Here is a 25008-nt window from a genome sequence, read left to right as displayed (position 1 = left end):
AAACTGCCCTGCACACCTCAGAGCAGTGTCCCCAAGCCCTAAATGTCAGCAGTAGTTCCCCGAGTCATCAGGAAAACCAAAAACACTTCCACGCGTCTCCATAATCTCCCGCAGGAGTGTACTGCTTCTGCTGAGAATCACCGGACTGTATATAAGACGTTCTCGTACCAGTGAGCACCTGAGTGTCCTCACGGCGACTCCGGGAGCAGTGCTGACTTAAAGCAGTTGTCTACTGCGGCATGGTTTTATTTCTCCAGTCCAAAAAGATACATGTTGTTCTATCAATATTATGATGCTTTCTTGTCAGCAAATAGCTGTTTCCATGCCAACATCCTGTCCTTTCTTCCCCCTCAGTGGGCTCGGTTTGCTGCGGTTACGCAGGCCATCACACGAACTGCCGAGAGTACTGCCAAGCCATCTTCCGAACAGACTCTTCTCCCGGCCCATCTCAGATCAAAGCAGTGGAAAACTATTGTGCCTCGATTAGTCCACAGTTAATACACTGTGTCAACAACTATACCCAATCTTATCCGATGAGGAACCCAACAGATAGTAAGTAAAATGGACATACTCCTCTTGTCTCAATGTTTGAGAAAATCATTTGTAAAAAGGAAGGAAGTTCTTGTAGATGTCTGCAGTCTCCGTCATTTGGGAAACACCAGACTTCCTTTGGTGTTTAGATTTGACAGATTGGATTTTATGACCACAGCTGAAAGGTGCCAAGAAAGAAAGGGCTGTCAAGGGTATGAGGAAGCAAGCACTACACTCTTTGTTTCTGGGGGTGGGAGAATTCATTGGTTTGGATATTTTAAAAGGGAGTTAAGAATTTCAAATGATTACACCTTTTAACCTAGGAATTCCATTTTTCAGAATCCTCCTTCAAGAAAACTCATAAATTTACAAAAATCTATCTACGCATGTAAAAAATTTTTGCTACAACACTGATGGCAATAAAGAAAAATTAGAAATAACCCAAATACCCATCAATAGGGTATTGATTTAAATTGATGAAATAACTTATATGTCCGTATAATAACAATACCATGTAACTCAAATAAAGAAAAAAGTATGTTTATATACTGGGGTGCCTGGGTGGCTCAGTCGGTTGAGTGTTCGACTTCAGTTCAGGTCCTGATCTCACAGTCCATGGGTTCGAGCCCCATGTTGGGCTCTGTGCTGACAGCTCAGAGCCTGGAGCCTGCTTCGGATTCTGTGTCTCCCTCTCTCTCTCTGTCCCTCCTCCACTCACATTCTGTCTCTCTGTCTCTCTTTCAAAAATAAACAAACATTAAAAAAATAAATTAAAAACAAAGAACCCTTTCTGAATTCTATAATCTGGTTGGAAGTGCTTTTATTTTCTGATTCTTTATAGAAAATTAAAGGCAGAAGGAAACTGATATTTTGTCAGAGTTTGCTGTTGCATTATTTAAATTACAACTTAGATTAGTTAACTTGTATGGATAAATAAGACCTTTATATCCCACAGTGTCATGAAATATGGTGTTTGTGGGTTTTGCTATTGAAATTATTCCTCTCTCTCATTTTGTCAAGAATATAAGCCCTTTTAGGCCATTGCTTCTAGCATGAAATTCCAGTTTAGTCTGTAGTACTTTTCCAGGAACTTAAGATACTTTGCACGTACAGGCTTCTTAGGTGTAGGACAAGATGACCTTTCACTGATGTAGGATTGATACTAAAGAGCCCATGATTGGGGGCTGTCGTGAATTCTGCAAATAAATACCTAGTCCACCTTCAGTTATTTGGTGTGCTGCCGAGTAACGGAGAGAGAATTTGGTAGGCCCCGTGCACTGCGGATACTGACATGTGATTCGGTAGTAGTGTTTCCAGTACACCGCCACGTTCTTCTGTTTTGGACAGTGCGTGACATGAAATCAGCTAATTAAGCCCCATATATTCTGAAAATGTAGGTTTATATTGCTGTGACAGAGCTGAAGACCATGCTTGCCAGAGTGCCTGCAAGAGAATTCTGATGTCTAAGAAGACAGAAATGGAGATTGTTGATGGCCTCATCGAGGGTTGTAAAACTCAGCCTTTGCCTCAGGATCCTCTGTGGCAGTGCTTTCTTGAGAGTTCACAGTCAGTTCACCCCGGAGTCACTCTTCATCCTCCTCCCTCTACAGGCCTGGATGGGGCTAAATTGCATTGTTGTTCTAAAGCAAACACTTCAACATGTAGGTCAGTATCTCACTTTCTTTCATTAAAACCAGTAGAAAGTAGCATTTTAATTTGTGATTTTAAGTCTAGCAAATGTATGTTATATTCTTGCATTGTATAGACTAAAGAGTTGAGAAGATACATACTCTTTTATCTAGCAAATACTTATTGAGTGTCGTTTATAGAAAACATTTTTTTTGAACATCAAGTGCCAAAAGAACTGTGTTTGGGGGTATAGAGGTTTAGGTTGGCAGGGCAGTAACTATTTAAAGATGATGTAATTTGGACTGTACCCCCAAGGTTATCGTTAAGTAAGCTAACAGTTTAAAAGATGTTTTGATCTAGCATCTGAGGGATATTCTCTTTGTTAAATTATGAAACTTTGAACATTAGCCAACCTTTTGCATATATTGGTGAATGATCTCTGTTGGCACTTCCACCCAAAGGTAGAGGGCAGTATACTGGCATTCATTTAGATGGTATGCTTAGGGATAAAAGATTAACAATACAGATTTAAGATGGAAGAAACAATCTATAGACAAGAATAAATGGAGATTACTAAGGTTGTTGTAGAACCCAGGTAAAATAGAAGTTTGCTTTATTAGGGAGATTTTAGATGAAAAGAAAGTACGTATTACTAGAACATCCTGAAATGAAGGTCACCTACCAGGAGTGAAACAGTCTTTTCTGTGGTTCTAAATGGAACTTCGTAACAATTGTGGCTAGAATAGCTCATCAAACTTTACCAAAGATATTTTTAAAAACCTGGAGAATATCCAAAGAAAATTAACAGACGTTCATAAAGAGAGGTTAAGTTGGTCCTGTAATTAAGGAAATTGGATTGCTGATAGGCATTAATAAATATATTTATGGGGGGGATGCTGAGTAATTCTTTGAATGTCCTTAAAAGGGTTATGCCCTAACGCCACTGGAGATTGGAATCTCTGTGTCATCCTAGAAGAACTTCACTAAAAAACACTTTGTCCTGCCTTACCTTGATGTAAGGTTTTTATGGTTTATTTCCATCTTATTTTCTCTTCATGAAACCTTAAAAGATGATTGTGTTACCTTATGGTAGGTGTCAGCTGTGTAATTCCTGCTTATATATAGAAAACTAACTCTGAGATGTTATTAAACAGTCTGTCCAAGGTCACAGAGAAAGTTAAAGGCTAGAGAAAGGACTGGCTTCCTGCTCAAAAGTACCTAACAGAACTTGATCCCAGCTTCTTTATCTCTATGATGTGTGAGCTCCATTGCAAGCAGAGACCTCGTCTCTCTTATTTACCACTGAATATCCAATGCCTTGAACAGGACCTAACACAAAATAAGCACTCAGTAAAAATCAGTAGCGTGAATGAATAAACTTATAAAAGTCAGGACTTCCTCCTCAAAGAGTTAATTATGAGAGTCAAATAAAATGTGGCAGGAGTGGAGAATTTTTGCTTATGACTTTGTGTATTTTGGTAGTATTAAATTTTATATGATATGCATTATGGTTTTTTACATTTTTTATTATATTTGTAAATTTTAAAAGTTAAACTAATGTGAGGCACTTTGGAAATGGTACTGATATTATTTTAGTTATATGCATGTAGTCAAGTTGCTGTGTAATCTTATCAAGCACTACAGATAAGATTGTCATGTGTTAACTACAATAGTATATAGGAGCTTTGGAATTCGTAAGTCTTTACATGTAGACTATCTTGGTATATCTTAAGGAATATAAGTGACTTTGGGGTAATTTTTCAGGGAGAAACTAGTGAACCCTAAGTCTGTAAAGCTTCTTAAGTCTGAGGACCGTGTCACAGTTTTACATCCTGTAATTGGAACATAAATATAGATAACAATATGTCTTACTTTAAAGGTAAAAGAGGGGTCAGAAATAGAAGAAATAATTGTGCCAAGAATAAGAATGTACAAGTACTATAATTAAACATTACATTTAGCACTGAGCTTTGTAGCAACCATGGCAGAAAGGAAAGAGATGGATAGTAAAAGAAGGCTAACATTTTCATGGAGAAGCTCTGTTTATGGCTCTAAATTCTAGGAGATACATTTTAGTCTTTTGGGTTGTATACTTTCTTCTTATTCATATTCTAAACGATTTATTCATTTGGTTCACCTGTGTTTCTACATTTGTGCCTTTGTTTTAGGGAACTGTGCACGAAACTTTATAGCATGAGCTGGGGCAATACACAGAGTTGGCAAGAGTTTGATCGCTTTTGTGAATATAATCCAGTGGAAGTGTCCATGTTGACCTGTTTAGCAGATGTCCGGGAACCTTGCCAACTGGGCTGTAGAAATCTTACTTACTGTACTAATTTTAACAACAGGTAGGTGCAAATTATTGTACGTGGAATGGAAGGATTTTATCATTAATTATCTTGTTTTCAAGTAATTGGAAAGGCCACTTGACACTGATTTTTACTCGGATGCTAAGTTAGATGGAAGTAGCATTTCTTTATGAATTCATCTTTAAATGCTATAACCCGTCTACTACATCACCTCTGGGAAAGGGAGCACTTCAAGACTAGACTAGACTAGAGATACTTAAAGCGTTTAGAATTCAAAGAATCTTCTCTCTCTTCAGTCTACCGGTCTTTTCTATTTCTATTACACAGCCAGTAAAAGCAATTTACTGCAGAATAAATCTCTGTGAACAATTTGGCCATCCAAGTGCCCTGTTGTGAATAGTTTACTTTGAAGGACCTTCGGGGTGGTTGAAGGTCTCACTCAGTGAGTTCCCTATTTCATAGAAAAATATTTTCTTAACCTACTTGTATTTTCTTGGGGTATCAAGTGTGGTCAGAAAAACAAGGGCCCAAAACTGAATGGCTGAACAAGCAGTGAAGAAAACAAAAAGACATCCGAAAGCCTAGTGAACACCCTCTCGGGAAGCCAGAGAGAGTTTCTAAATGAGAGGGGCTGGTTTTGTGAGCTGCAGCCTGGAGACCAGGAGGGCAAAGAGGAAAAAAAAAAATCATTCAGTTGGGCCAGAAGAGGGTTCAAAGGAACACAAATCCCATTCTTTTAAAAGTATTCAGAATATTATTTCAATAAGAAAATTGAGAGATCTTTACAGCTGGTAATAGAGTGTTAGCCAATAAGGACTTGGCTTAGAGATTGAGGAAATTTGAAATCTATGAAATGTTTGAAGTTAAACTTAGACGCATAGTTCTAGCTTCTGGGGATGGTGGAGCCGTTTGTGTCAGACTAATACTTTTACAAGTACCAGCTATGAACTCTGTACAAAATATTAAAAAAAAAAAAAACCCACCCAACTATTGTTTTGAAGGCATTAGAAAGGAACCAAAAACAGGACAGGTAGAAACCACCCTGCATGAGTGCTACATCTCCAGTTTTCCCTCATGGGTACTCTCACTCAGTCTCCTTGCATAAATAATTGAAACAGAAAGCAGCAGTCTTGGGTAGAGGCATAAATAATTGAAACAGAAAGCAGCAGTCTTGGGTAGAGGAGTTAGAGATCAGAGTTTGGGACTGCTGTTTTGGCTACCTGCGGGAGTAGAAAACCCCAGAGAGGTGGGAACCACAAAAGGAGATGCCCCAAAATCTCCAAACTCCCCTTAAATCCTTGAATTTAACAAAACCAGAGGATAAAGGTTAACATACAAAACCCAGTTATATTCCTGTATGTTAGTAACAAACAACTGGAAAATGAAATTTATTTTAAAAATACAAATGTATACATGTGCATCAAAAAACCTGATATACTTAGGATAAATTTGACAAAAACATATAGGAATTATATTCTGAAAACCAGAAAACTCTGCAGAGAGAAATTAAAGACAGTAAATAAATGGAGAGAGCTCCCATGTTCATGAATTAGAAGACTCAATATTGTTATGATGTTGTCTCCTGAAACTGATCTCTAGATTCAGTGCAATCCCAATCAAAATTCCAACAGGATTTTTATTTTTAAATTTTTAAAAATATTTTTAATGTTTACTTATGTTTGTTTGAGGAGAGAAAGACTGAATGCGACAGGGGAGAGGCAAAGAGAAGGGGAGACACAGTATCCTGAAGCAGGCTGCAGGCTCTGAGCTGTCAGCACAGAGCCTGACGCAGGGCTTGAACTCCTGAACCACGAGATCATGACCTGCGCTGAAGTTGGGTGCATAACCGACTCAGCAACCCAAGGGCGCTTGGGTGGCTCAGTTGGTTAAGCATTTGACTTCAGCGCAGGTCATGATCTCATGCTTTGAGAGTCTGAGCCCCACGTTGGGCTCTGTGCTGACAGCTCAGAGCCTGGAGCCTGCTTTGAATTTTGTGATTCCCTCTCTCTCCCTCTCTCTCTGTCTCTCCCCTGTTTGCTTGCTTGTTCGCTCTCTCTCTCTCAAAAATATGAGCATTAAAAAATTTAAAAAAAATAAAATAGAAATTACCAGGCTAATTCTGAAATTCAAATGAAAATACAAAGAACCTAGAATAGCTAAAAGAATTTTCAAAAAATAACAAATTTGCAGAACTTCTATTACCTGACTTCAAAACTTAATATAAAGCACCAAAAATTAAAGCAGTGTAAATTGGCATAAGTTTGGGCAAATGGATCAGTAGGACAAAACACAGAGTCAAGAATAGACTCACACAGTAAATTGATTTTGAACAAAGGCAGCAAGGTGTTTCAATGCAAAAAGAGACATCTCTTCAATAAACAGTGCTGGAACAGTTGAATGTGTATATGGAAAAAAAAAAGAACCTGTGAACCTCTATCCACCATACACAAAAATTAAGGTGGGTCATAGAACACAACATAAAAGCTGAAAATATAAAGCATCTAGAAGAAAACATAGCAGAATATCTTGACAATCTGGCTGGAGGCAAAGATTTTGTAGACAGGAGACAAAATGTACCAACTATAAAAGAAAAAATTAATGAGTTATGGTTCAACTGTAAACATTTGTTCACCAAAAGACATCATTTAAAATTTGAAAAGGCAAGCCACAAGCTGAGAAAAAATATTCAGTGTCACATGTACACACTCACACACATTTGACAAAGGACTTGTAACCAAAATATATAAATAACTCTTACAACCTCATAATAAAAAACTAAACAACCCAATTTTAAAACTGGGCAAAAAAAAATGTCAAGGGTTTTTTACCAAAGATGACATCAAAATAGCCATTTGAGTATATGAAAAAGTTCTTTGTCATTATTTATGCAAAATGCAAGTTAATAGCTCAGTGAGATGCCTCCTCATACCCATTAGAATAGCTAAAATTTAAAGACCACCAATCGGGGCTCCTGGGTGGCTCAGTTGATTGAGTGTCCCACTTCCGCTCAGGTCATGATCTCACAATTTGTGAGTTCACACCCTGCATCAGGCTCTGCACTGTCATCCTGGAGCCTGCTCCAGATTCTGTGTTCCCTCTCTCTCTCTGCTCCTCCCCCGCTCTCTTTCACAAGCACGCACTGTCTCTCTCTCTGTCTCTCTCTCTCTCAAAAATAAATAAACATTAAAAAAAAACTGATAACATGTGAAGCAGGTGGAGCTCTCTACTTCCCTGCTGGGAATATAAGATGGTTTAAGAACTTTGGAGAATTTCCTTGCAGTGTCTTAAAAAGTCAAGTCTGTGACCCAGCAATCCCCTTCTGAAGCATTTACCCAGACACATGAAAATCTAATTCCAAAAAAGACTTATATAGCAACCTTATTCATAAGAACCCAGAATTTGAGGAAAAATAAAATGCACATCAAGAAGAGAATGAAAGAGCGTATCATGGTGTATCTGAACAATGGAATAGTATACAGCAAGGAAAAAGCCAAGCTACTAATAAACCCCAAAATATGGATAAGTCTTATGTTGAATGAAAAAAGCCCAATATAAAATAAAGGCTTTATAATTCTATATATATGAGGACCAAGTATAGGCAAAAGTAACCTATGAGGATAAAAATCAGAAAGGTACTGCCTCTGGAAGAGGAAATTGGCTGGAGGTGGGCATAAGGGAACTCTGTGCAGTGATAGAAATATTCTATATCTTGTCTGGCATTTTGATTACCTGGATGAATATAAATTTCAAAACTGAACTCTCAAGATCTGTGCATTATATTCTTTGTAAATTATATCCCAGTAAAATATTTTAGTTAAATAAATTTAAAATTTTTTTAAATTTTGCTCATCAAAAGACACCACTAAGAAAATGAAAAGGCAGGGGCACCAGAGTCGCTCAGTTGGTTAAGCATCTGACTTTGGCCACATCATGATCTCTTGGTCCCTGAGTTCAAGCCCTGCATCAGGCTCTGTGCTGGTGGTGCACACCCTGCTTGGGATCCTTTGTCTCCGTCTCTGCCCCTTCCCCACTTGCCTACTCTCTCTCGCTCGCTCTCTCTCTCAAAATAAATAAACTTAAAAAAATTAAAAACAGAAAAGAAAATGGAAAGACAAACCATAAACTGGAAGAAAGTACTTGTAATACATATATCTGAAGCAGGACTTATACCCAGAATATATTAAGAATCCTTATAACTCAACTTTTTCTAAAAAGGGCAAGTAGCTAGAAAGATACGTCACAGAAGAAGATCCCCAAATAGGCAATTAGTACATGAAAAGGTGTTCAGTGTGACTGATCATCAGCAAAATGCAATTTTTAAAACCACATTTACAACTAAAAAAGACTGACAAGCATGTAAAGTGCCTGGTACTTTCATACATTGCAGCTTAGAGTGTAAAATGGTGTAACCACTTTGGAATATAGTTTGTCAGTTTCTTAGAAAGTTACGACCCAAAAATGCCATTTGTAGCCATCAAGAGACATGAAAACTGGAAAAAAACTTTTTGTCTATAAACAGGTGAACAAATAAATGAGCATTTCTTAAAGTGTGGTCCACGGTCCCCAAGCCCTGTGAGATCAAAACTCTTGATAGTAACACTAAGCTGCAATCTGCTTTTTTCACTCTCATTCTCCCAAGAGCGAACAAAAGAGTTTTCCCAGTGCTGTAAGACATGCAGTGTAACTGGGGTGCCTGGATGGCTCAGTCAGTTAAGTGACCAACTCTTGATTTCGGCACAGGGCATGATCTCACGGTTCATGAGTACAACCCCTGCATTAGGCTCCGCACTAACGGCACGGAGCCTGCTTGGGATTCTCTCTCTCCTTCTCTCGGTCCCTCCCATATTCTCTTTCTCCCTCCCAAAAATAAATAAATAAACTTAAAAAAAAAAAAAAAAGACATGTGATGTAACAACAGATTAAAGTCAGGAGAAGATATGAAAATCCAGCAGTCTTTTATTAAGCCAGAGACTAATAGAAGAGATTTTTTTATTAAAGCGATTTTCAAAACTGTGAACTAGTCCTGTTTTCACTAATTTTAGTTTTGTTTTGAAAAATATAGTTATTTTTCATAAAAATGTTATTTCTTACATGTAATGGGTTTATTATCCTTTTAAATGAATTAGAAACTCTGAATCAAAAGGTGTTTTGATTTATAATGTCATAGATATTGGTGATTATAACCCACATAAACAAAAACGTTTTGAGAATACAGTAATTTTAAGAGGGTAAGTGGGTCCTGAGATCCAAAGTGTGAGAACTACCAGGATAAACAAATTGTGGTACGTTTATTAATGGAATGCTACTCAACAATAAAAGGAAACAAACAACTTACAATATACATAACACAGGTAAATCTTAAAAAATTGATTAGTCAAAGACACCAGGCCCCAAAGAGTACACACGGTATGTTATCATTTACATAAAGTTCTAGAATGGCAGAATTAATATGTGGTGATCAAAGTGGGAATGGAGGTGCCTCTGGGGTATCGTCAGTGGGGAGGCATTGACTGGACAGGAATTCAGGGGAACTTTCTGACATGATGGAAATGCTCCTTACTTGGTTTGCATGTGTTTGTGTGAATGTACACATTTGCCAGATCACACCAATCTGTACTTAGAAAATCTGTGCATATTTTATTATGTTTTTAGTATAGTTGACACAATGCTACATTAGTTTCAAGTCTACAACTTTGTAATTTGACAGGTTTATACGTTATGTCCTGTTCACCACAAGCATAGCTATCATCTGTCCCATTTGTGTATTTTCTTTTTATAAATTGCACCTCAGTTTTTAAAACTTGGACTCATTTATTGTGTAATATGAAAGAAATAATACAGTCTAGAGATGATAGCCCCATACAGAGCGTTTAAGTTTTTAACTTGTATTAAAAAGGAAAGATGCAGTCAAAATCTTAATGTGTCTACATTGAATCTCCATACATTCAAAGCCGGTATCCTTTGATGTGCTGTATGTACTTTATTTTAAAATCTCAGATTCTTCTGCTGCATTAATATGTCAGGATTTTACCCATTACTCCTCTCTAGAAAATAATTGCCTCTCGATTCTGGCCTTTTTTGCTCAGGCCAACAGAACTTTTTAGGAGTTGTAATGCTCAGTCAGATCAAGGAGCCATGAATGACATGAAGCTGTGGGAGAAAGGAAGCATAAAGATGCCGTTCATCAACATTCCTGTTCTTGACATTAAGAAGTGCCAGCCGGAAATGTGGAAAGCAGTGGCTTGTTCACTGCAGATTAAACCTTGTCACAGGAAATCCCGGGGAAGCATTATTTGCAAGTAAGTTTCTTTCATGATAACGACTCTCCAGTCCTGTTCAGACCATGATCTAAACCACAGCCTATCTTTAGAGTTTCCCTCCCATCCCTTCCCTGTGCCCATCACCCCCACGTGCCTAGTGCTTCCCTACTTTTTCCTCTTCTGCTTGAGATACTTTTCTGTCTCCACTTGCCCGCTGCCTGTGTTTCTGAGCCCCTCATTCCCGTGGAACCGCCCCAGATTTCTCCAGCTAATAGTAATCTATCCTTACTACAAAATTTTATAGATCTTTATTTGAACGTTTCTTCGGGAATTTAGTTCCAGAAACCTTTAGTGAGTACTTTCAATACCCAGTTCTGTTTGTATTTTATTTTGTATACTTGTATTTGGTTAGACTTGGCTCTCCTTGGGTTTATTCTTTGTGCCTCCTTTTTCTTGTCTCCTCTTTCCTCTTTGTCTCCTCTTCAGTGATTAGCATAATCCCGACTCACAATAGGTGCTCTGTAACTGTTTGACGAATGAAGGAATTAGTGAATGTGGTTATCTCGGGCCTGTTTCTAGCAATATTTTGTGAGTGGTTTGCTCAGGCTATCCAGGATGAAGTAAGGAGGGCTGCGGTACTGAGTGAAACCAGAAGTGTTGGCCACATGGTAACCTATGTCATCTGATCCTCAAGCATCTATTTTTCCAAAAAACTTTTCTAAAAACCAAGTTGATGTCCAGCCCCTAAGATGTTGGTGTGCATCTTGGTGCTGCTGGGCACTTGATGACTGATTGCAGATTACTTCAACCTTAAACAAGATCCGGATCTATTCTCTGGCATGACTTGGGGATGACCTGAGTAAGGGGAAAGTGAGGGGTGACTTAGGTGACAAGTTAGAGGCAACCAGTGGGAAATTTATAGACTCTTGGTATAGAAAATTTATAGAAAAGGAATCAAATCCCTTTTGAGGATTGACAACATTTTAAAGTAGTGTACTTCCAGTTGTTATAGGCCAAACACCTTAATGTTGATAACTAAAAAGATATTTAAAAAGAGAAAGCGAGGGAAGGAGCATGGGAGGGAGGAAAAAGCAAGCAAAGATAAAGTCCTGAAAGAAAGGATGTATGATTTTGCAAAAAGCTTAGTTTAATTTCCTTTCAAACACAGGGACAAGCCACATCAATAGTAGTAACTGTATGAGTGTAAAATTTGAGCAAGGCCTTTGATCTCCGATAAGAGAAAGCTAGGGAGGCTTTGATACCATAATACATTACTTACTGCTATTCAACGTTAGGTCTTCTATGACTCCTGTTTTCTCTTGCCATTACTTTGATCTAACCAATTGTGAAACATTCTTCTGGAACTTACCTTCTGGAAAGCTTCAGAAACAGATTGATATTGATTAGACAAGATGAGAAGATTCCTTCAACCCCAAATTTGTGTGTATTTTTCTTTCTAAGATCAGATTGTGTGGAGATTCTCAAGAAATGTGGGGACCAGAACAAATTCCCCGAGGACCACACAGCTGAAAGTATTTGTGAGCTTCTGTCACCTACAGATGACCTAGAGAATTGTATACCTTTGGAAACATACCTCAGTAAGTACTTTGTGTTTTTTAGATTTCAAATACTTCTCCCTTCTATCTCTGCCCTTCATGTTTGCTTTGGATGAACATCTGTCTGTTGAGAATGTGTGGTTTACTGATACTGTCTCAATTGTAGAGTCTAATCTTACTTGCTTGGTCTTTGTGGCTTGGAAAGAATTGTCATCTTAAAATATATAGGCACAAGTGATTATCTCATCAGTTTGAGGAAGTGATAAACTATTATCAATCAGGAATTCTGACCAGTGAATTTGGAGCAAGCATTCTTAGAAAGCAGCTCCATATCATTGCTGTCTCCTTGCCATGATTTGACCAGGAAGTGAAATTTCTCCAGAGAATCCTCAGCTTTTTGTCATTAGAATATTAATGTACCTGAGCTAGGCATCGGCTGAGACTGGCCCACCAACTAGGGAGTAAGGCATGACGGTCTGGGTTAGTACATGAAGGTGGAACTTTTGTCTTTTGTCTCTGCCGAAATACTCCTGCCAAGTGGTAGGCGGAAAGCTAGAAGAATTAGTTGGTATCTCATTGAGGGATCCTGGAGCTGAGCTTCTTGGCAGGAGGTGACCATGCATGGCGGAAACCAGAGGGATGATGAGCAGAACCCGTATACATACCAGATGCTGTAGTCAGGGTCAGGGGAGTGTCTGTGCTGCCGCCAGGGGGCATTTGTGTCCCGAGCTGGCTGGAAAGGCAGACCTGGATCCTGTTCTCGTTTCTTTGTTTTCCCGTGTCAGATAGGACTAAGTTCTACTGCAAATAACAGAACCACAGGTAGCAGTAAAAGAAAACCCAGAAATAATTAGTCCAAGGCTGTTACTGTGGCTCCACCATCCAGACTCTGAGCTCCTTTTGCTTTCCACACCATCCTTAGTGCTTGGTTTCCATCATCAGGTAACTTGAGGTACTTTATCATCACACCATGGCTTCTGGAACTCTAGCCAGCATATCCTAGTGTAAGGGAAGACCACCCTTGCTGTAAGGGAAACTAAGAAAGATGATCTTTTTAGCTGTGGGCCCATTGTCACTCTAAGCAAAATTAGAGTTCTGTTATTAGTGAGCAGAAAGAAAAGAGTGGATGCTAGATTTGCAGCTAATGATATTGGCCACATTTTCCTAAGGCTAACAAACTATGTTCCTCAGCCTTCGTGACCCGTATAGCAAAAAAGAGAGCCTTGGCTAGAATATAGACCTCTGTGACTTTGAGCAGATCACTTTCAGCCTCAGCTTTGCTGTTTAAAAAAGGATTGGGCTGGATGTGATGAACTCCAAGAACCCTGATGCCTTTATTAGCCTAACATCTGAGTCTGGCCTAAAATCAAGTAAGCAAAACTAGTATCTCCACTGGCCTAGACTTTATTAGAACAGTGAAATATATGTGCAGGAGGAAAAAGTTTCAAGAAATGCTTTTGTTTGAATTTTAGCACTCTCTTTAAATATTACATGAGACTCTTAGTCATTATTTCACAAGTTAACAAATATAATCATGTACAGCATCTGTCTTACCATAGTGAGTTATTATAGTTTATGGTAAAATGTGCCAAGTTATTCCTCTTAGGCATAAGCACCTGTTTGACCACCTTACCCAATGTATACCAGTCATTTTCCATCCTTTTATACAACTTATTACCTATCAGTAGGTGCCTGTTTTATTTATACACATGGAAACACACATGCACACACAGATACTCAGTCTATCTATTGTATATATCCCAACATGAATGAATGTATGTATACTTATGCTAAATCCACAAATTAATAGAGAATCTGTGTGTTTTAATTCTTTATTAGAACCAGTCCCCCCTTTATGCCCATGAGCTCTCCATTTATTAAGGCTATAATTAATTCGGAGAATTTACAGATCTCTATTACCTTTTGGGGTTGGTTAAACTGATCTGTGTTTGGTTTTTCAGGGCCTAGTACTTTGGGTAACATTGTAGAAGAGGTCACTCATCCCTGTAACCCAAATCCTTGCCCTGCTAATGAGCTCTGTGAAGTAAACCGGAAGGGGTGTCCGTCTGGAGATCCCTGCCTTCCGTACTCTTGTGTTCAAGGTAAGAGGCAGATGGGTGTGAGTTTAGGGTGGGTCTGGATTTGTGCTGCTGGTGTTTATGTATAGGCATTATCTTTGGAGTGAGGTTACAATAGACTTTAGTTTCTAAGTTATATTTTTCTGTAACTTTGAGGTTTTCCCAATAAACACGTGTTAGTTACATAGGCAGGAGAAGACAAAGACAAATGTAACTTTCAATTATCATTTAGATTGTGAACTGACTCTCATAATGAGTTACCGGGTTCTTGGCAACAAAAGAATAAAAAACCTTGAGCTAGTTTTTGTTTATTCTCTTCCATGTTGTAACATTTGAGAAAATGTACTGCATGTTGTGATTTTTTCTTTTCTTTCTTTTAGTTATATGGAGAAGTGGTATACTCCCTAGGATGTGCAATTATCTCCATAAAGCTTAATGTTTTATTCAGATGCATCTGATTTTTTTAAGTTTATTTATTGGGGTGGGGAGTGGGAGAGGAAGAATCCCAAGTAGTCTCTGCACTGTCAGCACAGAGGCTGATGTGGGGCTCAGTCTTACAAACCCATGAAATCATGACCTGAGCCGAGATCAAGAATGGGGCACTTAACTGACTGAGCCACCCAGGCTCCCAAGGTGCCTATGAGTTTAAGACTGATTTTTTTGTTTTTGGAACGCAGGAGACCTCTTGAATAAAAAATGTTTTATTTTGAAAGTCTTAATCTCTTTGTGCATCCCTTTAGAGTACAGTTGTGGCAGTATTTTGCTGCCTTTTATCTATTTCCCAAATGAAAATGTTTATTATGTTAAAATCACCATTTAAAAATATCTGTGACATTAAAAGAAATAGAAGACTGAATTAAGTAAACCTGATGTCTCAAAGGATCTCTATAATATTTGTGTAATGCGAGGACATGTCAGTTATAGAGTCATGATAAATCTTGTTAAAATTCGAAATGAATGGGTTTTCCTTAAACCCAATCAAGTATTCAGCTTTTCTTTGAATTTAAGGTATGCTTGTATTCCAAAACTAAAAGTTTTCCTGACCAAGAATATTCTAAAAATATTGTTCATTTCCATACTCCATTCTTAAAATATTTGTGATTTTTAAATATCTTTGATAAGTCCAAAGTGATAAGTACATCTTATACTATTTTTGATGTTTTTTTAATTAATTTTTTTTCGAGAGAGAGAGACAGTGTGAGCAGGGATGGGTCAGAGAGAGAGGGAGACACAGAATCTGAAGCAGGCTTCAGGCTCTGAGCTAGCTGTCAGCACAGAGCCCGACCCGGGGCTTGAACCCACGAACCGTGAGATCATGACCTGAGCTGAAGTCGGATGCTTAACCAATTGAGCCACGCAGGTGCCCCAACTTGTAGTATTTTTTTTACTGAACTATAGCTAACTTTGGGGTACTGGTCCTTAATCAGCACTTTCTCATGGAACATGCAATTTTTCATTTGAGAGGATATGTTTTTGTCAGTGAACCAAGTCAATTCTTTAACTTAGTGCTATTACATAATGTTCAACAGCCACACAGTACCTATAAGACTTATGTAAAGTATATATAATGTCATAAAACAATGACATAGAACCATGCCATCTCTCTCAGCTGATTTTTGTTTGTATAGGTTGCAAATTGGGAGAAGCCTCTGATTTCATTGTCCGTCAAGGGACACTAATCCAGGTGCCATCATCTGCCGGGGAAGTTGGTTGTTACAAAATTTGCTCATGTGGACAAAGTGGACTCTTGGAAAACTGTATGGAGATGCACTGTATAGATCTTCAGAAGTCATGTATTGTTGGAGGAAAAAGAAAAAGTGAGTCTTGGACTGTATTTATTTGCTTTTTGGTTTTAATATGAGATTATTTGTCTTAGCTTTGTAGGACAGACATTGGATAGATTCTCACCAAAGAGTAAGGTCTATAAATCAGATCCTCCAGGGCAGTATTTTTCAAACTGTACCCTACAAGACACTAGGACTTCTAAGGAACCTCTTAGGAGCCTCCTTAAGAGGGGACTAATAACTAATAATAATTAATTAGCACTTCCTGAGCTTTTGTGTGCCAAGCGCTGTGCTGAGTCTTGGCCTGTGTTGTCTCACGGGAACCGCCCAGCTGCTCTGTGGTTTCAGTACTGTTATAAAGAAGCTGATGCTCAGAGAGATCACCCAGCTCGTAAGTGACCAAAACAATTCAGTCCCAGGCCTATCTGACTCCGTAGCCCTTGTATTCCACAGGCAGGAACACAGGTATGCTCCTCCTCCTCAACTGTGTGTCTTTACTGGAAGTAAAAGTCAGAGTTTGACATTGTGGAAAGCGACCTGGAGGGTGAGAACTACACTGTTGCCTGGGCGTTGGGAGAGAGCACATTATGAAGTGCCATCCTTTTATATACTTACAGTGGAATATTACTTGGACATCAAAAAGGATGAGATCTTTCCATGTGCAGTGATGGGAATGAAACTAGAGTGTATTATGCTAAGTGAAATAAGTCAGAGAAAGACAAATGCCATGAGTTGACTCATATGTCGAATTTTAGAAACAAAACAGATGAACATACAGGTAGGGAAGGAAAAATAAAATAAAAACATAGAGAAAGACAAGCCATAAGAGACTCTTAACTATAGAGAACAAACTGAGGGTTGCTGGAAGAAGGTGCTAAATGAGTGATGGGCATTAAGGAGGGCACTTGTGATGAACCATGGGTGTTATATGTAAGTGATTCTACTCCGGAAACAGATGCTACACCATATGTTAACTGACTTGAATTTAAATAAAATCTTGGGGCTGCCTGGGTAGCTCAGGCAATTAAGTGTCCAACTCTTGATTTCAGCTCAGATCCTGATCTCAGTGATAAGATTGAGCCCAGTGGGGGCTCTGCACTGGGCATGGAGCCTGCTAAAGATTCTTTCTCTTCTTTCTCTCCCTTCTCATTTGCCCTTCCCCAACTCCTGCTCCAAATAGATAAATAAATAAAGACTTGGAAGAATAAAAAAAAAGACACAGCGCCACCCTTTGATGCCCTCTAAAAGTCTGAGGGTCTTGCTTTCCCACTGCTTCCTTAACCATCTTTTGCTTGTAACCCTAACAACCACTCATGTCAACATATGACCTTAAAAACTGTGGGGGGAAAATGCTACTTTGCGAATGTACTCCCCCGCAGCTGTTCACTCTGCTACCCTCACCTCTGCCTCCATCCCCATGCCATCAGAGTACAGCTTTTATATAACTGTTGGTTTACTCTTCTATGTGAGATCTCATTTGAAAGAAGGGTGCTTTGGATCAAAAGAGGCTGCAAGTGTCTGTGCTAGAACAAGTCAAGTATTCGTTGTTGTTTTTAACTTTATTTATTCTGAGAGAGAGAGAGAGAAGGAGAGAGAGAGAGAGAGAGAGTGGAGTAGAGCAGAGAGAAGGGGAGAGCTAGAATCCCAAGCAGGCTCTCTGTTGTCAGTGCAGAACCTGACTCAGGATCAGTCTCACAAACCATGAGATCATGACCTGAGCCTTGATCGAGTCAACCCAGGCACCCCTAGGTTTTCATTTTCTAATCCCTATTCTACTCAGCCAAGGTGTAGGGTCGGTACCTTGTATCACAGAATATATCTGAGGATAAACAATTCATTCCTTCTATAGACTTCCACTGGTTAAAATCTGTTTTTTACAGAAGAACATACTAGTGCCTTATGGGGCTAAAACTGGCCTGAGGGATTGAGGTTATACTGTACATGATCAGGTGGGGGAGAATTTGAGCCACAGAAGGGAGCAAACCAAGTGGTACCCTTCAAGGACCTAGTCACTCCTGCCAGGGCATCAGGAGAGTCTTCAACTCAAAGATGGCATCAGGACTGGTTTGGGAGAGTTGAGCAAAGTTCCAGAAGGAGAGGAGCATGTGAGGCAGAAGGGACGGGACAGCCAGAAGCATTCTCAGAGAACTGGGAGCCATCTGGTAAGACTAGCACATTAGGGATTTGGAGGGATATGGTGGGAGTTAAATAAGAAAATATAATTATTACAGATTTAACTCCCCCAGTTTGTATATTCAGAAGTCATCTTTCAAGAATTTCTATTTTAGGGGCACCTGAGTGGCTCAGTTGGTGGAGTGTCCAACTTCGGCTCAGGTCATGATCTTACAGTTAGTGGGTTCGAGCCCCACATCGGACTCTGTGCTGAATACTTGCTCAGAGCCTGGAGCCTGCTTCAGATTCTGTGTCCCCTCCCCTCTCTGACCTTCCCTGTTCACGCTCTGTCTCACTCTCTCAAAAAATAAATGTAAAAAAAAATTAGAAAAAGAATCTCTATTTTAAAACTTTATTTAAATGATTACATTTTTAAATTTATGATATATTTATAAATGCATGAAATAAATCAGCATTTTATTTCTCTTTTTCTCAGGTCATGGGACGTCCTTTAACATTGACTGCAATATCTGTTCTTGTTTTGCTGGCAATTTGGTGTGTTCTACCCGCCTATGCCTCAGTGAGCACAGTTCAGAAGATGACCGTCGTACCTTCACAGGTAACTGTGGTCACCCAGCACCTGTCCTCAACAGCCATCATCTCTTTGTATCCATTTCCCTTCAAGGCAGCTTCACTGGGCTGGCCATAATCGCAGATGTACACAGTAAGATGGATACATAATCCGAGAGCAAGGTACTTTTCCTCCCTGGGTCTATGAACTGAAGGCATTAAACTACATGGTTTCTTAGGGCCTTTCCAGCTCTAATATTCTGGAATTCCATGAGTCAAAAAGAACAGGGCCAGTGATTGGGATGGTTTTGGTTAAATGGGACTTTTCTACCTGCCCAAATACCCCATCTTCCCCTATGATTATGTTATAAAATGGCCATGTATCTTCTAAGTTTGTTTCTGTTCTAATGTTTTTCTCATCACGTTCTTTCCTGAACTGCCTTAGCTTACTGGTTCATTAGGTAGAGACCCCTATAAAAAAATTTTTTAATGTTTGTTTTTAATTTATTTTTGAGAGACAGGGAGAGTGCGAACAGGGGAGGGTCAGAGAGAGAGGGAGATACAGAATCTGAAACAGGCTCCAGGTTCTGAGCTAGCTGTCAGCACAGAGCCTGATGCGGGGCTCGAACCCATGAACCATGAGATCGTGGCCTAAGCCGAAGCCAGATGCTCAACCGACTGAGCCACCCAGGCGCCCCGATAAAGACCCCTATAAAGCTAGAGGTAGAAAAAATAAAGAATTCTCCTTCCAATATACTGTATAAAATCTGGAATTTAGATATTTGAAGTCTGTCTTGGGGGATTTCTGGAATGTCAAAGGGTAATTAATACCAAAAACAAGACAAAGACTGTAAACTCTTCATGTAGGTTCCTTCCACTCTTATCTCATTAGGGGAGGGGAAGAATAAGAAAGTAACTTGGGAATTATTGTAATTTTGAGACTTAAACATTTTTATGAATGTCTCTGAGTCTTCTTTGGGCTGGGACAATATCTAAGTCCCAAGAAATATAGTAGTACACTTTGTGGCCAATAAAATCTCCTAGAATCTGCTAACTAAATAGTCACTAACTTAATTTATCTCAGAACATGAGGGGCTGCTAGGTGTAAAGTTCATCTTCCGAAAACACTTAGACATAAGTAAGTAAATAAGTAAGTAGTCTTCTGCGTAAATCGTTGGTTCACTCTTCATCCCCACATGGTTTTATGGTCTCTCTCAGCAGAATGAATTGCTCTCATCAAAGCAGAGCAGATGGAGGATTATAATAAGAATAACAACAATGATGACAGTTAAGCATCAGGGTTGGTACTCCAGGTCCGGAGAGGATGGGGTAGAGCTAGGCCTGCCTTTACTTCCCCAGCAGCCTGCTGTTCACTTCTTACTTCTGATTTCCTTCTTATTTCCAGTGGGCTGGAGGTACAAGGTTGGCAAATCCCGAATCTATCTTCCTCCCACCCCACTCCGTGTGTAACTAACTCCAGGGACAGAAGAATCCACTCGCTGCTGCCATGGCATGAAATGGGGTGAAGGAGGCTGCCTGGTTCCTCTTTACCTGGAATCAAAGCTATTCCAGATCTGGAGGAAAGCAGACACCAGTAGATACCCATGACTGTGCTGTTGCTGTAACAGGTGGAGCTGCCTCTCAAGAAAAGAACACCCCTTCTCGGTAGCCTTTTTACTTACTGGAGCGTAATTCCAGCAGCGGAAAGCATAGGAATGTCAAGAAAGTAGAATTCTTGGTTGATTACTCATAAAAATTTTTAAGTCTCAAAATTAATTTCCCAAGTTACTTTCTTGTTCTTTTGATATTACCCTTTAACATTCCAGAACTCCCCCAAGCCAGGCTTCATGCATCTAAGTTCTAGATTTTACATATTGGATTGAGAGGGGTACTCTTTACTTCTCCTACCTATAGCTTGTTTCCATTTTCTTTATGGGTCTCTACCCCTGAGATCAAGGTCTGGAACCCCTCAATTAGATGGTAATAAATGGAACAAAGGAAAGCCATCATGTGGACAAATGGCTTGTCAGAGCCTTGCCACCTGTAAACACAGAGACTGGAGTGACGCTTTTTCCTGATTCAGTTTACAATTTTATTTAACTTGGGACCTCTATGTCAATTAGGAAATATGAGGGGCAAGGGAATGTACAAGTGTCACCAGTGAGTGTGTCCTCTCCACAGGGCTGCCCTGTAACTGTGCAGATCAGTTTGTCCCTGTGTGTGGGCAGAATGGACGCACTTACCCCAGCGCCTGCACTGCTCGCTGTGTGGGCCTCCAAGACCACCAGTTTGAGTTTGGATCATGCATGGCAAAGGATCCATGTAATCCTAATCCCTGCCCCAAAAACCAAAGGTAAAGTAAATGACTCCTTATCTTTTTCTTTTTTTTTTTTAAGTTTTTATTTTATTCCCCCAGTGCTCATCACCTCTTTCACCCATCCTCTCCCCTACCTTCTTCTGGTAGCTATCAGTTTGTTCTCTATAATTAAGAGTCTATTTCTTGGTTTGTGTGTGTCTCTCTCTCTTTCTCTCTTTTCCTTTGTTTGTTTTGTTTCTTAATTCCACATCTGAGTGAAATCATATGGTATTTGTTTCTCTCCAACTGACTTATTTCACTTATTTAGCATTGTACTGTCTCCATCCATGTTGTTGCAAATGGCAAGATTTGATTCTCTTTTATGGCTGAGTAATATTCCATTGTATATGTATACCACTGCTTCTTTATCCATTCATCAATTGACAGACACTGGGCTGCTTTCATAATTTGGCTATTGCAAATAATGCTGCTATAAACATAGAGGTACTTGTATCCATTTGAATTAGTCTTTTTGTATTTTAGATAAATACCCAGGGGTATGATTGCTGGGTGATAGGGTAGTTCTATTTTTAACTTGTTCAGGAACTTCCATATTGTTTTTCAGAGTAACTGCACCAGTTTGCATTCCCACCAATAGTGCAAGAGGGCTCCTTTCTCTCTGCATTCTCACCAACACCTGTTGTTTCTTGTGTTGTGATTTTAGCCATTCTGACAGGTGTGAAGTGATAGCTCATTGTAGCTTTGATTTGTATTTCCATGATGATAAGCGATGAGCATCGTTTCCTATAGATTGGCCATCTGTATCTGTATGTCTTGTTTAGAGAAATGTCTGTTCATGTCTTTTGCTCATTTTTTAATTAAATTCTTTTTTGGGTGTTGAGTTTTATAATTTCTTGTATGTATTTGGGATACTAACCCTTTATCAGATATGTCATTTGCAAATACCTTCTCCCATTCTATAGGGTGCCTTTTAATTTTGTTGATTGTTTTCCTGGGCTGTGCTGAAGCTTTTTATTTTGATGTAGTCCCAGTAGTTTATTTTTGCTTTTATTTCCCTTGCCTCAGGGAACCCATTTAGAAAAAAAGTTGCTATGACCAACATCAGAGAAATTACAGTCTGTTCTCTCTTCTAGGATTTTTATGGTTTCCGGTTTCATATTTAGGTCTTTAATCCATTTTGAATTTAGTTTTGTGTATGGTGTAAGAAAGTGATCTAGATTCTTCCTCTTGTATGCTGTCTAGTTTTCCCAAAACCATTTGTTGAAGAGACTGTCTTTTTCCCATTGGATATTCTTTCCTGCATTGTTAAAGATTAATTGACTATATAATTGGGGGTTCATTTCTAGATTTCCTATTCTGTTCAGTTGATCTGTGTGTCTATTACTGTGCCAGTACTATGCGGTTTTGATTACTACAGCTTTGTAAAATAACGTTAAGTCTAGAATTGTGATGCCTATGGCTTTGCTTTCTCAAGATTGTTTTGGCTATCCGGGGCCTTTTGTGGTTCTAAACAAATTTTAGGATTATTTGTTCTAGTTCTGTGAAAACTGCTGTTGGTATTTTGATGGAGCTACATTAAATGGGCAGGTCGCCTTGGGTGAAATAGACATTTTAACAATATTGGTTCTTCCAGTCCATGAGCGTGGAATGTCTTTCCATTTCTTTGTATCATCTTTAATTTCATTCATCAGTGTTTCATGGTTTTGAGAGTACAGGTCTTTCATCTCTTTGGTTAGGTTTATTCATAAGTATCATTATTTTTGGTACAGTTGTAAATGGATTTGTTTTCTTAATTGCTCTTTCTGTTGCTTCATTACTGGTATATAGATATGCAACAGATCTCTGTGATTGATTTTATATCCTGTGACTTTACTGAATTCATTTACCAGTTCTAGCCGTTTATTTATTTATTTATTTTTGAGAGACAGAGAGTGAGCAAAGGAGGGCAGAGTGAGAGGGAGACACAGAATCCGAAGCAGCCTCCAAGCTGTCAGCCCAGAGCCCGATGTGGGACTCGAACCCACAAACAGCAAGATCATGACCTGAGCTGAAGTTGGCTGCTTAACCCACTGAGCCACCCAGGCGCCCCCTAGCAGTTTATTGGTGGAGTCCTTTGGTTCTTGTATATATAGTATCATGTCTTCTGCAAATAGTGAAAATCTTAACTTCTTCCTTACTGATTTGGATGCCTTTTATTTCTTTTTGTTGAGTGATTGTGGTGGCTGGGACTTCTATGACTATGTTGAATAAAAGTGGTGAGAGTGAACATCCTTGTCTTGTTCCTGACCCGAGGGGAAAGGTTCTCAGTTGATCCCCACTGAGGAGGATGTTAGCTGTCAGTTTTTCATATATGACCTTTATTATAGTGAGGTATGTTCCCTCTAAACCAACTTTGTTGAGGATTTTTATCATGAATGAATGTTGTATTTTGTCAAATGATTTTTTTTTCTGCATCTGTTTAAATGATCACATGGTTCTTACCCTTTCTGTTACTGATGTGATATGTCACATCGATTGATTTGCAAATACTGCAACCCAGGAATAAATACCACTTAATCATGGTGTATGATTTTTTTTAATGTATTGTTAGATTCGGTTTGCTAGCATTTTGTTGAGGATTTTTGCCTCTGTGTTCATCACACATATTGGCCTGTAGTTCCCTTTTTTGGTGCCTTTATCAGGTTTTAGTATCAGAATAATGCTGGCCTCATAGAATGAATTTGGAAGTTTTCCTTCCTTTTCAATTTTTTTGAATAGTTGGAGAAGAAGAGATATTAACTCCTTTTTAAATGTTTAGTAGAATTTGCCTGATCCTGAACTTTTGTTTGTTGGGAGTTTTTTGATTATTGATTCTGTTTCTTTGCTGATGATCTGTCCGTTCAAACTTTCTATTTCTTCCTACTTTGGTTTGGGTAGGTCTATCTTTCTAGGTTGTCTAATTTGTTAGCATCTAGTTTTTATAATATTCTCTTATAATTGTATTTCTGTGGTGTTTGTTGTTATTTCTCCTCTTTTATTTGTGATTTTACTTATTTGGGTCCTTCCCCCACTTTTCTTGATAAGTCTGGCTGGAGGTTTATTAATTTATTGATATTCTTTAAAGAACCAGCTTCTAGGTTCATTGATATGCTCTATTGTTTTTCTGTTGTTTATACATCATTTATTTGTGCTCTAATCCTTATTATTTCCTTCCTTCTGCTGGTTTTAATTTTGTGTGTTCTTTTTCTAGCTCCTTTAGGTATAGGGTTAGGTTGTTTATTTGAGATTTTTCTTGCTTCTTGAGATAGGCCTGTATTGATATAAACTTTTCTCTTAGAACCACTTCTGCTGTGTCCCAAAGGTTTTAAACTGTTGTGTTTTCATTTTCATTTGTTTCCATGTACTTTATTTCTTTTATTTCCTGCTTGACCCCCATATTGTTTAGTAGTATGTTATTTAACCTCCATATATTTGTGGTCTTTCCAGATTTTTCTTATGGTTGACTTCTAGTTTCATAGTGTTGTGCTCAGAAAATATGCATGGTATGACTTTGATCTTTTTAAACGTGTTGAGGCTTGTTTTGTGCCCTAATATGTTATCCATTCTGGAAAATGTTCCATCTGTACTTTTAGAATGTATATTCTGCCGTTTTATTTAGGATGGAATGTTCTCAATATATCTGCTCCATTGTGTCATTCAAAGTCGATGTTTCCTTGTTGATTTTCTGTTTAGATGATCTGTCCATTGCTGTAAGTGGGGTGTTGAAGTCCCCTACTATTATTGTATTATTATCCATTATTGTACATTTCTATTAACAATTTTATGTATCTGGGTGCTTCCAAGTTGGGTTTATAAATATTTACAATTGTTATATCTTCTTGTT

At 38.7% G+C, this 25008-nt stretch overlaps 1 protein-coding gene across 1 annotated transcript in view; it reads left to right on the top strand.

Moving 5' to 3' along the window:
- Window positions 1-25008, top strand: part of RECK (reversion inducing cysteine rich protein with kazal motifs) — an 84466-nt gene that overhangs the window by 41524 nt on the left and 17934 nt on the right. Inside the window, exons 8-16 of the mRNA XM_029920932.1 lie at window positions 355-552; window positions 1929-2196; window positions 4329-4508; window positions 10556-10768; window positions 12191-12327; window positions 14247-14387; window positions 15992-16180; window positions 18756-18878; window positions 21011-21182. Coding sequence (XP_029776792.1) covers window positions 355-552; window positions 1929-2196; window positions 4329-4508; window positions 10556-10768; window positions 12191-12327; window positions 14247-14387; window positions 15992-16180; window positions 18756-18878; window positions 21011-21182 — 1621 coding nt within the window. The remainder of the gene's footprint in view (window positions 1-354; window positions 553-1928; window positions 2197-4328; window positions 4509-10555; window positions 10769-12190; window positions 12328-14246; window positions 14388-15991; window positions 16181-18755; window positions 18879-21010; window positions 21183-25008) is intronic.

Source organism: Suricata suricatta, chromosome 13 (assembly GCF_006229205.1).
Source record: "Suricata suricatta isolate VVHF042 chromosome 13, meerkat_22Aug2017_6uvM2_HiC, whole genome shotgun sequence".
Taxonomy (NCBI): domain Eukaryota; kingdom Metazoa; phylum Chordata; class Mammalia; order Carnivora; family Herpestidae; genus Suricata; species Suricata suricatta.
Note: the sequence above shows the minus strand (reverse complement) of the source record. Positions and strands in the feature narration are given on the sequence as shown.